Raw genomic sequence first — 15,911 nt, 5'->3', positions numbered from 1 at the left:
GGGTAGGGAGTCTGAACGGGCCGGGCCCGAGACTTCGGGCAGGGCCCGTCCCCAGCACCAGATTTACAGGTACGTGGCGTTGGATCGGGTCGGAGGGAGCGCGGGTCGGGGGGGTGGTGGGAGGGAGGTCGGTTCGGTTCGGGTCGGGGGGAGGGAGGGAGGTCAGGGAGGGAGGGAGAGGGAGGTCAGGGAGGGAGGGAGAGGGAGGTCAGGTCGGGGGGAGGGAGGTCAGGTCGGATCCAGTCCGGGGGCGGGGTGGGGGGGAAGCGGGTGTTGGGTCCGGTCCGGAGGCAGGGGCCGGGGGGGGGGGAGGTCGGGTTCGGAGGCAGGGGCAGGGGCGGGGGATGGGGGTGGGGGGTGGGGAAAGCCGGAGTCGGGTCCGGTCCGGAGGTGCAAAGCGGGAGTCGAGTTGGGTCGGGAGGAAGCAGGAGCTGGCCATGGGAGGAGCCTTATTCACGCAGCCCCAGTGAGGCCATTCGGCCAGGGCTAGGGGCTGCGTGCTTCGGCCCCTCCCACACAGTTTTGGGCGCCTGGAGCAGAGGTCCCGGCACTGTTTTCAGCGCAGGGACCTGGCTCCGCCCCCTACAGCTCCTGCTGCACTGCGCCGAGGGCCAGAGGACCTGCAGGGAGCTGGAGAATCTGGAGGTTTTTTTTAGGCGCACTTTGTGGCGCGAAAAACGGGCGTCCAGGTCGGGACTGCGCCGTTCTAGGCGCGGTTCGAAACTTGGGCCCTAAAAACCTACATCTTTGAGTCTGCTTTTGGTCATCTGTCCTAATAGCTCCTTATGCGGCTTGGTGTCAAATTATTTTGATAATGCTACTGTGAAGCACTTTGGGGCATTTTACTACGTTAAAGGTGCTATACAAATGCAAGTTGTTGTGTTGAAGCCTTGCAATGGGAGCAGGGATTTTATGTCTATTGTTTGATCATGTTTTTGTTATAAGAATGGAATCAGCCAACAAATGAGACCAACTGATTGATAACTAGGGAAGGCTTTCAAAATTGCGATGAACTATTTTGTATTTTCTAATTATCATTGCGTCTGTGGTGTTGAGAAATGAAATTTGCATTTTAATATATTCATTTCATCAGTGAATGCTGCATCAAATAATTTTGCCCTTGGTGGTTTTATGATCAGCATCTGTTGTGCTCCTTGCAGAGCCTTTGCCTATTTGTTGTATTCATGAAGCTGTTTCACTGGAAACAAGCTGTCCAGATGCCTCTATTCAGAGACTACCATGGGGTTTTCTGGATGTAAATGTCCCTTCATTGTTTGTGGAGAGGGATCAAGAGAGTTTTTCACTTTGCATTGACTACCAAGGTTCTGCAGGGATCTGTTCTGAGTCCCCACACTAATAGAATATAATAGAAATCTTAGAAAATTTGTTGATGAGACCCATGCGGAGTGGCCAGGTAATAAGGTTGAGAATATTAAACAGAATCTGAACCAATTAAACTAAGGAATGAGAGGTGAATTTTAATATATGTTGATCAGTAAAATGGTTTGGGTGTGACTAGTGATCTTCAGTGCAAATATCCAGTTAATTAACATTTGAAAAACTACTAAAACATCTTTTGAACAAGGCTAATGGTGACTCTCAAAGTCAAAGCAAGTTATCTAATGTTGTGCAAACCACTGGTAAATCTACTTTTTGATTCAGTGAAATTTAGCGCAATTTGTCTTCAAAAGGAAATTGATACATTGAAGAAGATTCAAAGACAAGTGACTGGGATGATTCCAGAATTTAGACATTTTAATTAGAATAATTGAATCATAGAAATGTTAACCTTGAAGAAGCCCATTAGGTTGGTGCTAACTTTTCAACTAGAGCTATATATAAACTCATTTCTTTGCCCTTTTCGCATATCCTTTGAAATACTTTCTTTTCAAATACTTGCCTAGTTTTCTCTTAACTGATGTTTTAAGGGCATGATTTCCCTCTGTGGCACTCAGTGAGGTCTCATACAAAGGACCGCACCTCCTGTAAGGCAGCTCTCCCACACTACTGCATTAGAGTGTCACCATGAACGATGTTGAATTGTTGATGTTGAATGGTCTGGAGTGTAAATGTTGCGTTACTGAAGCAGTTCGAGTTTCTCATGAGCACTGCTCTTTTACAGCTATCACATGCCAACCTCCTCCCAGAATCCTCAATGGAATTGTAGTGGGGACAGACTTCAGCTGGGGAAACAGCATTAGCTACACCTGTGCTGAGGGACACCAGCTCTCATTACCTGCTGTGCTTACCTGCGAGGGGAATGGGACCTGGAATGGGGCGATCCCACAGTGCTTTCGTAAGTATGCACATAAACACAGAGCCACATTGACCAGTAATATCAAGCAGCTTCCGCTAATGTAAAATAACACAGTAAATATATGACAGGCCCTGATAAAGGCAATGTTACATTTGTTGGAAATGAAATTAATGTTGGTGAATTTTTAAGCTAATCAATATGAGAGATCCCGGTACCAGGAACAAATTACTTTTGGCATCTGGTCACTCACATACAGCACAGGTGAAGAAAGAAAGAACTTAAATTTATATCGTGCCTTTCACAATCTCATGGTGTCCAAAAGCACTCTGCAGCCAATTAAGTACTTTTGAAGTGTAGTCTCTGTTGTAAGACAGGAAATGTGACAGCCAATTTGTACACAGCAAGGTCCCACAAACAGCAATGAGTTAAATGATCAGAAAGTTTGTTTTAGTGATGTTGACCATGAGAACTCCCCTGCTCTCTTTTGAGTAGCACCATGGAATCTTTAATACCCACCTGAGAAGACAGATGGGGCCTCGGTTTAATGTCTCATCCGAAAGATGACATCTCTGACAGCGAAGCAGAGACTTCCTCAGTACTGCACTGAAGCGTCAACCTAGATTATGTGCTCAGGTCCCTGGAGTGGGACCTGAACCCACGACCTTCTGGTTCAGAGGCGAGATTGGTACCACTGAGCCACAAACTGCGTGGGTTAGATGCAAGGAAAAGTTTGCTTTAAACTACCTGAATAATATACCTCAACGACAGCCACAGAAGAGCCACCCCTATTGTAGCATTACAACATGTCCACTTTGTAAAGTCCTTATTCTACAGTATGAAACCACACGAGGCACATTCTGGGGACAAGGACACTCTGTGACCTAAACTCTTTACTCACAGGACTCCAAAGACGACCCTGCGTGGGACCTCCCTTTTTATACCTGTGTGATCAGGTAAGGAGTGTCTCCCACAAGTTCACCCCTTGTGGTCAAGGTGTGCATCTAGATTGAGTGTATACAGTAACACAGTGGTGTTACATGGGATCTCAGTGGTTACATACATGACACCACCTCACCCCCCAAAGTCTTATTGGGATCATAGGTTTAGTCTTTCAGGTGGTCTACGCTTCCTCATGGAGCGCCGCAGTTGGGGCTCTGGTTATTGGACACTGATTGTGGTGATTCCGGCCTGTCCGGGCTGACCACAGGCACTGTGCAATCTTCTGATTGCTCTTGTTGCTCGTACACTGGCGGTGTTGTGAGCTCCATCTCATGGTCTTCTTCAGGTTCCTCCGTGTCAATGCTGAACCTTTTTTTTAACTTGGTCCAGATGCTTACAGCATATCTGACCATTGTTGAGTTTTACCACGATGACCCTATTCCCCTCTTTGTCAAGCCATTTGGGCCCCATGGCGTGATTGAGGACGAATACAGGATCATTTATTTCGATACATCTCCCCCTTGAATTACGGTCATGGTACTCGTTTAGCTTGCCTTCAACTATGTCGGTCAGGACTGGGTAAATGAGGGACAACCGAGTTTTGAGTGTCCATTTCATTAGTAGCTCTGCAGGCGGGACCCCCGTGAGCGATTGCAGTCGGGATCTATAGGCCAGCAGGAGACGCGATAGGCAGAATTGTAGGGAGGATCTTTGAATCCTGAGCATATCTTGCTTAATGATTTGGACCACACGTTCCACCTGGCCATTGGAGGCCGGCTTGAATGGCGCAGTCCTGACGTGGTTGATGCCATTGCCCGACATAAACTCTCAGAACTCGTAACTTGTGAAATATGGGCCATTATCACTAACCAGGATGTCCGGCAAGCCATGGGTTGCAAAGATCGCACATAGGCTTTCCACGGTGGTGGATGACGTGCATGAATTCAGAATGGTGCACTCAATCCATTTCGAGTACGCATCTACCACAATAAGGAACATCTTACCCATGAACGGGCCCGCGTTGTCAACATGAATGCGTGACCATGACCTGGTGGGCCAGGGCCAAGGGCTGAGCGGGGCCTTCCTGGGGGCATTACCCAGCTGGTTACACATCGTGCACCTGCGAACACAGTGTTCCAGGTCTGAATCAATTCCAGGCCACCAAACGTGTGACCGGGCAATGACCTTCATCAGCACAATGCCTGGGTGCTCGCTATGGAGTTCCCTGATGAATGCCTCCCTGCCCTTCTGGGGCATAACTACCCGGCTACCCCATAGTAGGCAGTCAGCTTGGATGGAGAGCTCATCCATCTGTCTGTGGAGCGGTCTGACCTCCTCAGGGCATGCTCCATGTGCGGGCACCCAATCCCCAGTCAGGACACATTTCTTCATCAGGAATAGGAGGGGATCTCTGTTTGTCCAGAATTTGATCTGGCGGGCTGTGATGGGGGAGCCTACGCTGTCAAAGGCATCGACAGCCATGACCATCTCGCCGCTTTACTCCACTGCCCCCTCAGTGGTGGCCAGTGGAAACCTGCTGAGCGTGTCAGTGCAATTTTCAGTGCCGGGCCGGTGCCGAATGGAGTAGTCATAAGCGGCCAGCATGAGAGCCCATCGCTGTATGCGAGCTGATGCGTTGGCATTGATAGCCTTGCTGTCTGACAACAGGGATGTTAAAGGCTTGTCGTCCATCTCTAATTCAAACTTCCTACCAAAGAGGTACTGATGGATTTTTTTTACACCACAGACACATGCAAGCACTTCCTTCTCGACCATCCCATATCCCCGTTCTGCATGAGAGAGTGACCTGGAGACATAAGCCACAGGTTGTCATTGACCCTCAGCATTTCCCTGCTGCAACATGCACCCAACTCCATAGGACGATGCATCACATGTCAGAACCAATTTTTTACAGGGGTCGTACAGGGTCAACAACTTGTTTGAACAAAGTAGGTTTCGCGCCCGATCAAAAGCCCGTTCCTGACAGTCCCCCCAAAACCAATCGCAACCCTTATGCAGGAGCACGTGTAGCGGCTCCAACAACGTGCTCAAGTTTGGCAGAAAGTTCCCCAAATAGTTCAACAGTCCCAGGAATGAACACAGCTCCGATGTGTTGCAGGGCCTGGGTGCTCGTCGAATCACCTCTGTTTTGGATTCGGTGGGCCGAATCCCATCTGCAGCAACCCTCCTGCCTAGAAACTCAACCTCAGGAGCTAAGAACACACATTTAGACTTCTTGAGTCGCAGGCCTACCCGGTCCAGTCAGCGTAGCACCTCCTCCAGGTTGTGGAGGTGTTCCTCGATGTCTCGACCCGTGATGACGATGTCGTCCTGGAATACGATCGTTCCAAGAATGGATTTAAGCAGGCTTTCCATGTTTCGTTGAAAAATCGCAGCCGCTGATCGAATGCCAAACGGGCACCTGTTATAAACGAACAGTCCCTTGTGTGTGGTAATGGTGGTCAGTAGTTTAGATTCGTCGGCCAGTTCCTGGGTCAGAAAAGCTGAAGTGAGGTCCAACTTGGTGAACAGCTTGCCCCCTGCCAGCGTGGCGAAGAGGTCCTCCGCTCTCGGGAGCGGATATTGATCTTGTAGGGACACCCGATTGATGGTGGCCTTGTAGTCGCCACAGATCTTGACAGAGCCATCCGCTTTTAGGACAGGAACAATGGGGCTCGCCCAGTCGCTGAATTCAACAGGCGAGATGATGCCCTCTCTCAACAGCCGGTCCAATTTGCTCTCGATCTTTTCCTGCATCACATACGGCACCGCTCTGGCTTTGTGGTGCACTGGCCTGGCGTCCGGGGTGATGTGTATCACTACTTTAGTACCTTTGAAAGTCCCGATTCCAGGTTGGAATAGTGAATCGAATTGTTGAAGGACTTGTGAGCACGAACTTCGCTCCACAGATGACATTGGGTGAACAGCCCCCCATTTCCAGTTCATCTCGGCTAACCAGCTCCTCCCCAACAGTGCGGGACCATTGCCCGGGACAATCCAGAGCGGCAGCCCATTGTGTGTGACAGTCATCATTGCACTGCCTAGCACCGAAATGATTTCTTTAGTGTAAGTCCGTAATTGTGTCTCAATATGTGCTAATTTGGGTCTACTGGCTTTAAGTGGCCATAGCTTCTCAAATTGCTGAAAGCCCATGAATGACTGGCTGGCCCCAGTGTCCAGCTCCATGAGTACTGGGATACCGTTTAATAAAACCCTCATCATCATTGGTGACGTTTTGGTGTATGAACTGTGAATATTCACCACATGGACCCGTTGAACCTCGGCGTCCATCGATTTGCCCCAAAAGTCATCTTGCTTCAAAGAATCTTCTTCTGGTCCATCCGCCTCATATATTAGTTTGGTTGCCGACTTCCTGCACATTCGAGCTAAGTAGCCACTGAGATTTCAGTTCCTGCAGACAAACTGTTGAAATCTGCAAGATCTAGCTGAGTGTTTTCCCCACACCTCCAGCATGAGTTAAAGTTTCCATTGTTGGGAACAAAGGGACTATGGCCAAGCATTCCGTGCTGACTGTCCCTTTGACTGCTCTTAAGTACCCTATTGGTGGGTGTCAATGGCCCCATCCCGGGCCGCATTATCCACTGTGATGGCATGAATGTCCATTCAGCCTGCCATTGTCTCTGTTGAAGTCCTACTCTGGGATCTATTGCTGCCTGGGAAATGTCGGACTGCCCCTGCCTGCCTGCGGGGCTCTGAGTTGCATTGATGATGTTGACTCCCTGATCCATCGCCACATTTGAGGCAGAATTGCGTGCGTACATTATTTTTGTCTCTTCCTCCCCCGCCATGAAAGTTTGAGCTATCAACGCCGCTGCTTCCAAGGTCAAATCCTTGGTCTCAATTAATTTGCGGAAAATTCCCGCATGACCGATGTCCTCGATAAAGAAGTCCCTTAGCATCTCCCCCCTTCAGGCGTCTGTAAACTTACAGAGGCTGGCCAAATGCCGGAGGTCCGCTTCGAATTCCGGTATGCTCTGTCCTTCACGACGTCGGTGGGTGTAGAATCTGTGTCGGGCCATATATATGCTACTCGCCAGTTTGAGGTGCTCCCCGATCAATTTGCTAAGTTCTTTAAAGGTTTTGTCCGCCAGCTTTTCGGGTGCTAGTAAGTCCTTCATGAGCGCGTAAGTCTTTGGTCCGCAGCTGGTCAAAAGTTGAGCCCTTCGCTTGTCGGCCGCTGCATCCCCCAGCCATTCTTTCGTAACGAAGCTTTGCTGACGCCTCTGGACAAAATCGGCCCAGTCTTCCCCAATACAGTACCATTCCTCATTGCTACCGGTGGCCATTCTTGTGGGTCGTGAATTCCCATTTCTCGTCGCCAATGTGAAGCCCTTATTCTACAGTATGAAACCACACGAGGCACATTCTGGGGACAAGGTCACTCTGTGACTTTAACTCTTTATTCACAGGACTCCAAAGACAATGACCCTGCGTGCGACTTCCCTTTTTATACCTGTGTGATCAGGTAAGGAGTGTCTCCCACAAGTTCACTCCTTGTGTTCAAGGTTTGCATCTAGGTTGAGTGTATACAGTAATACAGTGGTGTTACATTGTGGTCACATACATGATGCACTTCTTTGTAGCTTTCCCGTATAAGATTTCAAATTCTGCTTTATGCAAAACTGGGAACAACTTTTTTCCTGTTGTAAAGGAACATAGTCTGATTTTAGCATCATTTATTCATTTCACTTCAGAGAAAAAGCCAATGGCCCTGAAATCTGTTTTAACTGTGGTTTCCAGAAACTGGTGAGGAGATGCATTTTCAACACCAATCTAGGGGAAGGGAAGGCAAAACTAATGTGAACATGGTCTAATTATATCTATATGATACTTGAGCCTGTCACAGACAGCAGTCCATAACTGCCAGTACAGGCAGGACAAATTGTGGGGGAAGCTGTCAGCTCTGGGGGCGATGGGCTAAATGCGGCGGGAGCAGGGGTAGGGTAGTCATGGGGGGCAAATTAAATGTAAATCCCTCCTGGAAACATGATTAATGTGACCCATCGGCTGCCATTATAAAGAGGTTGGAAGCAACGTAAACATTTTCAAAATCTCCGAAGTGTTCGGGTGACATCCCAGATAACTTCTAACCATCGGCAGGCTGGCACTTATTCTTTCACTGAGCATACAGGCCTGTCAGCAGATTCCCAGGCCAAAGCTGACAAAACTCTCAGCCTGGGAGGCTCCCTCCTCCTGACCACCCGTCTCTGACCATGGGCGATCTAGTTTGGGACTGATTGTGGTTCCATCCCAAACAAAGCCCCCTGGAAACTGGCAGGATATCTGAGTCCCAGCCTAATGTCTGGTCCTTTGCTGTAGTCCTGCCAGATTTATGGTGGGACTGCACAGGAAGAATCATATATTTTTATTGGTCTTTGGGCTTTGCATACCAAACTGCTGACTGGGCATATTTTAGTTTACCACTACCAAAAATCTGTAATGTTCTGTGACTAATTCAACCCATACTGATGGTGTTTGAATAATTTTTACCCTTTCTATGCTAATCCTTAATCTGTCTCCTTAAGATAGCATTACACACAACACACATTACATGGCTCAGGTGACATTCCTGTAGTTTGTCGGGAGCTTGCTGTGGGCAAATTGGTGCCGCCTTTCCTACAGTGTAACAGTGACTACACTTTAAAAGTACTTCATTAGCTGTAAAGCGCATTGGGACATCCTGAGGTCATGAAAGGCGCTATATAGAAGTAGGTCTTTCTTTTCTTTTAGTTTAAAACTACGCCCTAAAGCTGCTTCCCTTTGTTCTCTTCTGTCTTGAGCGAACAGAACCTGACTAAATTACATAATTGCAACAGCTTTGTTCTTCAAGTATAAAACCTTTAAAAGCTCACTTTGCACTTGGCCTGTCAAGTGTGTGTTCTTATTTTGCACAAAAAGGGAAATGTTTTTACCTTTGTCCAGCGATGAAGCGTCACATAAGGTGAATCATCAATGGTCTTCCCCCATCCCCTGGGAGTTAGGCAGGCGGTCTCAACTCTTTGTTGAGCCTTCAGCTCTGCCACTCATCCCAAGAGTAACATTCTACGGTTATGCCCCAAAATAACACACTTTCACAGAAAAAAATAGCAAACTGTAGAATAAAATGAAGTGATTCCAAGGTGCCAAAGTATCTGTACAGCTCAGCATGCTCACAGGTCGCCTAGAATGATTAATTAAACCAAGTCCCAAAAGGAAAATGCTCCAATCATGCAAGCTTCATGCTTCTCAGTTGCTCATCAGTCATTTCCTGATATCTGGGAGGTTCCATATACAGAAACACATGCATTTTTCTTCATTGCAACAATCGATCTACCTCTTGTGATATATTCTCTACGACATCACAAACACACACTTACAAGGTGGCTTCAACTCAGGAACTTGTCAGGTGACCTGTCACCTGATGCTTTTATTGTATTTCCAGCAATGGCTGCATTACCACAGTAGTCCACTAGATGGAGCTATAATATTACACCCCTGTTCAGAGATCCAGAGCTAAGGCTATTACAACTGTTGCTTCTGAGCCAATCCTGGAGCTCTTAGACAGAGGTCACCAAACCCCAGGCCATTGGCCCAATCTAACCATTACTCAACCGAGCAACTTCTGATTGAAGAGAATGTGCTTTCTCCCCATGGTGATATAACCAGCTGACAGAGACACCTAATCTAATGGTGGCAGATAAATACCGCCGACTTTCTCGCTGGGATTGCCGCAGGTTAATACACAGCTACTACTGCCACCCCTCCCCCCAACCCCACCCCAGGCAGGACCTGCAATATCGTGGATTCATGAAGCAGGTTCGAACTGTAGAGAGAGAATGAGAAAAAGTGTACATAGAATGATATATAAATGTGAGGCTAAGTGCTTTAAAAAGTGCTTAACAGAATGTCAACCCTGGAAGTACAATTTTTCACAGGTCAAAAGGATACGGATTGCCTACATCAGTTTATTTTTGTTCGTTAAGTATTGTTTACTGATTGCTTCAGGAGCAGCATGAATCCAGCTCCGATGCTAATGGCATTTGTGCCTACAGTTCATCTGTGTTCCTGTCAACTCATTGAACACTTTGCAATAAACAGCAGGCACAGAAGCCAGAGCTGGCTTTAGAGGTGAGAGTGCAGCTCACCAGTAATGATTCATTGCAAGTTTTACATCCGACCATTTGGTGAAAGAAAACAGCTCCGTTTCCAAACACAGAGGCCTCGAAATCTCCCCTCATTTAGGGATGTAATTGCATAATAGAGGAGGCAGAGGAATTTGACCAGGAATCAATTTCCAGTCCCTTGTGTCTCTGAGAAAGTCTGATGGGGCAGGGTTGCGGGGGGATGGAGGGGGGCGGGCAGGGGGTGTGGCTGCGGTGGGGTGCGTGGTTGCCTTTTCTGCTCACCCCGCAACCCCACTCCCCTACTTCATCCTGATAAGCACATTTTGAGGCAGGACTGGTGGGATGCTGGGCTATTCCAAAATTCCTGTCGGTTCAACTCACCACTTGACCAACAATAAGTATGCCCTCTTGAAGCAGATGTACTTGCCATGCAATGGCCAGAAGTGGGCCCACCACTGCCATATTCCAATGGTAATTGCCATTAAGGATGCAGAAAGTTAACAGTGGAGCACTTTATAATACAGCAGCACTTTAAATTTTGGACTTTGATAACAGGCCTGACTTGTCTGCACCCCTTGACAGAGCGGCAAGGTACCCGGCTGAAATCCTGATGAATTTAAGGAGCTAGGAGCTAAATTAAAAAGTAGGACCTCAAAAGTAGTAATCTCGGGATTGCTACCAGTGCCACGTGCTAGTCAGAGTAGGAATCGCAGGATAGCGCAGATGAATACGTGGCTTGAACAGTGGTGCAGCAGGGAGGGATTCAAATTCCTGGGGCATTGGAACCGGTTCTGGGGGAGGTGGGACCAGTACAATCCGGACGGTCTGCACCTGGGCAGAATCGGAACCAATGTCCTCGGGGGAGTGTTTGCTAGTGCTGTTGGGGAGGAGTTAAACTAATATGGCAGGGGGATGGGAACCAATGCAGGGAGATAGAGGGAAACAAAAAGGAGGCAAAAGCAAAAGACAGAAAGGAGATGAGGAAAAGTGGAGGGCAGAGAAACCCAAGGCAAAGAACAAAAAGGACCATTGTACAGCAAAATTCTAAAAGGACAGAGGGTGTTAAAAAAACAAGCCTAAAGGCTTTGTGTCTTAATGCAAGGAGTATCCGCTAAGGTGGATGAATTAACTGTACAAATAGATGTTAACAAATATGATGTGATTAAGATTACGGAGACGTGGCTCCAGGATGATCAGGGCTGGGAACTCAACATCCAGGAGTATTCAACATTCAGGAAGGATAGAATAAAAGGAAAAGGAGGTGGGGTAGCATTGCTGGTTAAGGAGGAGATTAAGGCAATAGTTAGGAAGGACATTAGCTTGGATGATGTGGAATCAATATGGGTAGAGCTACAGAACACCAAAGGGCAAAAAATGTTAGTGGGAGTTGTGTACAGACCTCCAAACAGTAGTAGTGATGTTCGGGAGGGCATCAAACAGGAAATTAGGGGTGCATGCAATAAAGGTGCAGCAGTTATAATGGGTGACTTTAATATGCACATAGATTGGGCTAACCAAACTGGAAACAATACGGTGGAGGAGGATTTCCTGGAGTGCATAAAGGATGTTTTTTTCTAGACCAATATGTCGAGGAACTAATTAGGGGGGAGGCCATCTTAGACTGGGTGTTATGTAATGAGAGAGGATTAATTAGCAATATCGTTGTGCGAGGCCCCTTGGGGAAGAGTGACCATAATATGGTGGAATTCTGCATTAGGATGGAGAATGAAACAGTTAATTCAGAGACCATGGTCCAGAACTTCAAGAAGGCTAACTTTGAAGGTATGAGACGTGAATTGGCTGGGATGGATTGGCGAATGATACTTAAGGGGTTGACTGTGGATGGGCAATGGCAGACATTTAGAGACCGCATGGATGAACTACAACAATTGTACATTCCTGTCTGGCATAAAAATAAAAAAGGGAAGGTGGCTCAACCGTGGCTATCAAGGGAAATCAGGGATAGTATTAAAGCCAAGGAAGTGGCATACAAATTGGCCAGAAATAGCAGCGAACCTGGGGACTGGGAGAAATTTAGAACTCAGCAGAGGAAGACAAAGGGTTTGATTAGGGCAGGGAAAATGGAGTATGAGAAGAAGCTTGCAGGGAACATTAAGACGGATTGCAAAACTTTCTATAGATATGTAAAGAGAAAAAGGTTAGTAAAGACAAACGTAGGTCCACTGCAGTCAGAATCAGGGGAAGTCATAACGGGGAACAAAGAAATGGCGGACCAATTGAACAAGTACTTTGGTTCGGTATTCACGAAGGAGGACACAAATAACCTTCCGGTTATAAAAGGGGTCGGGGGGTCTAGTAAGGAGGAGGAACTGAGGGAAATCCTTATTAGTTGGGAAATTGTGTTGGGGAAATTGATGGGATTGAAGGCCGATAAATCCCCAGGGCCGGATGGACTGCATCCCAGAGTACTTAAGGAGGTGGCCTTGGAAATAGCGGATGCATTGACAGTCATTTTCCAACATTCCATTGACTCTGGATCAATTCCTATAGAGTGGAGGGTAGCCAATGTAACCCCACTTTTTAAAAAAGGAGGGAGAGAGAAAACAGGGAATTATAGACCGGTCAGCCTGACATTGGTAGTGGGTAAAATGATGGAATCAATTATTAAGGATGTCATAGCAGTGCATTTGGAAAGCGGTGACATGATAGGTCCAAGTCAGCATGGATTTGTGAAAGAGAAATCATGCTTGACAAATCTTCTGGAATTTTTTGAGGATGTTTCCAGTAGAGTGGACAAGGGAGAACCAGTTGATGTGGTATATTTGGACTTTCAGAAGGCGTTTGACAAGGTCCCACACAAGAGACTGATGTGCAAAGTTAGAGCACATGGGATTGGGGGTAGTGTGCTGACATGGATTGAGAACTGGTTGTCAGACAGGAAGCAAAGAGTAGGAGTAAATGGGTACTTTTCAGAATGGCAGGCAGTGACTAGTGGGGTACCGCAAGGTTCTGTGCTGGGGCCCCAGCTGTTTACACTGTACATTAATGATTTAGATGAGGGGATTAAATGTAGTATCTCCAAATTTGCAGATGACACTAAGTTGGGTGGCAGTGTGAGCTGCGAGGAGGATGCTGTGAGGCTGCAGAGCGACTTGGATAGGTTAGGTGAGTGGGCAAATGCATGGCAGATGAAGTATAATGTGGATAAATGTGAGGTTATCCACTTTGGTGGTAAAAACAGAGAGACAGACTATTATCTGAATGGTGACAGATTAGGAAAAGGGGAGGTGCAAAGAGACCTGGGTGTTGTGGTACATCAGTCATTGAAGGTTGGCATGCAGGTGCAGCAGGCGGTTAAGAAAGCAAATGGCATGTTGGCCTTCATAGCAAGGGGATTTGAGTACAGGGGCAGGGAGGTGTTGCTACAGTTGTACAGGGCATTGGTGAGGCCACACCTGGAGTATTGTGTACAGTTTTGGTCTCCTAACCTGAGGAAGGACATTCTTGCTATTGAGGGAGTGCAGCGAAGGTTCACCAGACTGATTCCCGGGATGGCGGAACTGACCTATCAAGAAAGACTGGATCAACTGGGCTTGTATTCACTGGAGTTCAGAAGAATGAGAGGGGATCTCATAGAAACATTTAAAATTCTGACGGGGTTAGACAGGTTAGATGCAGGAAGAATGTTCCCAATGTTGGGGAAGTCCAGAACCAGAGGTCACAGTCTAAGGATAAGGGATAAGCCATTTAGGACCGAGATGCGGAGGAACTTCTTCACCCAGAGAGTGGTGAACCTGTGGAATTCTCTACCACAGAAAGTTGTTGAGGCCAATTCACTAAATATATTCAAAAAGGAGTTAGATGAGGTCCTTACTACTAGGGGGATCAAGGGGTATGGCGAGAAAGCAGGAATGGGGTACTGAAGTTGAATGTTCAGCCATGAACTCATTGAATGGCGGTGCAGGCTAGAAGGGCCGAATGGCCTACTCCTGCACCTATTTTCTATGTTTCTATGTTTCTATGCTCTTGCAAGGCAGGAGCCTTAGTAATGTTGTAAGTGACATAGATACTGCTTCAGTTATAAGTTTTCTATTTATTATCTTGGGCTCACTATCAGTGAATACTTTTGAGACAATAAAGAAAGAAAGAAGGAAAGACTTGGATTTATATAATGCCTTTCACGACCACCGGACATCTCAAAGCCCTTTACAGCTAATGAAGTACTTTTGAAGTGTAGTCATTGTTGTCATACAGGAAACCATAGGGAGTTAAGACTCACTTACGAGAATAATATAACATAAAATCCAAAGTAGCTAGAATAAGGGAACAGAAAAGACTCAAAGACATAACAGGAGCCTTACTGAGGTATGTAAAATAGTAAAAAGTACATCTGAAAATTACTTTGTATTAGTCCAGAACATTAGAACAAAGGGGCACAATCTCAAACTGACAAAATACAAATTTAGACTGGTATCAAGAACTTCACACAAAGAGTGATCAACTCATGGAATAGATTTCTGATTAATGTAGTAAAGCTTAAATCCTGACTCATTTAAGAAACACAAGATTGCTGTGATGGGAGACGGGAGGATTTTGAGATGGATGAGGTAGGATGAGTTGAATGTCTGTTCTCGAAGGCTTCGACCTTGTAATCTTGTGATGTCACAACACAATCAATTACACTGGCTAAGGCACCAAAAATGGTCTTCATGTAAGGCACTAAGCACATGGTTGACAGATTATTAGATCCATACAAAAGGATTAGTTTAAACTGCGGCTCTGTGCTTCATGGATGTTCCTTATTAGAATCACGCCGCTGTGAGACTCATGTCACTGATGGACAACTCCCTTTCCTGATCATGGATGAGAAGTACAAGCGCAGGTAAATCAATGCTGCAGACAGTTAGAACAATATTTCTTCGCCCAGTCATGACCAAATAGTGGCCCAATGTACAATATCAAAAATAGACATGTAAGTGCTTGCGTTTTCTGAGTACTGATTTTTGCCTTTCATCCGTCACTCTACTACCCCAGCTGTGTTTTGTGGAGACCCAGGAACCCCAGCTCAAGGAAGACGAGAAGACCGAGGGTTTACATACAAATCCGCTGTTTTCTTCACCTGTAATCTGCCGTTGGTATTAGTGGGATCGTCCCGAAGGTTTTGCCAGTCTGACGGCATCTGGAGTGGGATCCAGCCAACCTGCATAGGTAATTGGTGGAAAACGTTACTCTGCAAAAATATTATTCAGTGAGAGGCTCAGCTTGGAGACCAAACATTGCCTGGGCTATATTGTGAAAATTGTGGTGCCAGCAGAAATGGATTGTCCAATGTGCTTACCAATAACTTTTTGTTACACATTGTTTTTAAAAAATGTCCTTTTTCCTCCCATCTGTCAGCCCCTCAATGCCATTCAACACTACCTGAGCAAGAATGTGTGTAGGAAACGTGCACCTATGATTTCCAGTGCTGAATGTTCATGAGGGGGCCATGAGGTAACTTCCCTCTGATGATTTTATCTACACCTCCCGCCCACATCAGCCACCTCCTCTGAAACAGTGCCTGGTCACTATTGAGTCACTAAGCAGGAGCGATGCAAGGGAAGCACATGGTCTGACTTTTCAACTTTCCC

At 46.7% G+C, this 15,911-nt stretch overlaps 1 protein-coding gene across 1 annotated transcript in view; it reads left to right on the top strand.

Annotated features, from left to right (window-relative positions):
* csmd2 (CUB and Sushi multiple domains 2) overlaps window positions 1–15,911 on the top strand; it is a 778,395-nt gene that overhangs the window by 703,175 nt on the left and 59,309 nt on the right. Inside the window, exons 55-56 of the mRNA XM_070898713.1 lie at window positions 2,123–2,296; window positions 15,316–15,489. Coding sequence (XP_070754814.1) covers window positions 2,123–2,296; window positions 15,316–15,489 — 348 coding nt within the window. The remainder of the gene's footprint in view (window positions 1–2,122; window positions 2,297–15,315; window positions 15,490–15,911) is intronic.

This window comes from Pristiophorus japonicus, chromosome 14 (genome assembly GCF_044704955.1).
Source record: "Pristiophorus japonicus isolate sPriJap1 chromosome 14, sPriJap1.hap1, whole genome shotgun sequence".
In the NCBI taxonomy this organism is placed as follows: domain Eukaryota; kingdom Metazoa; phylum Chordata; class Chondrichthyes; family Pristiophoridae; genus Pristiophorus; species Pristiophorus japonicus.
The sequence above is the reverse complement of the archived record's forward strand: the minus strand, read 5'-3'. Positions and strand labels throughout refer to the sequence as shown.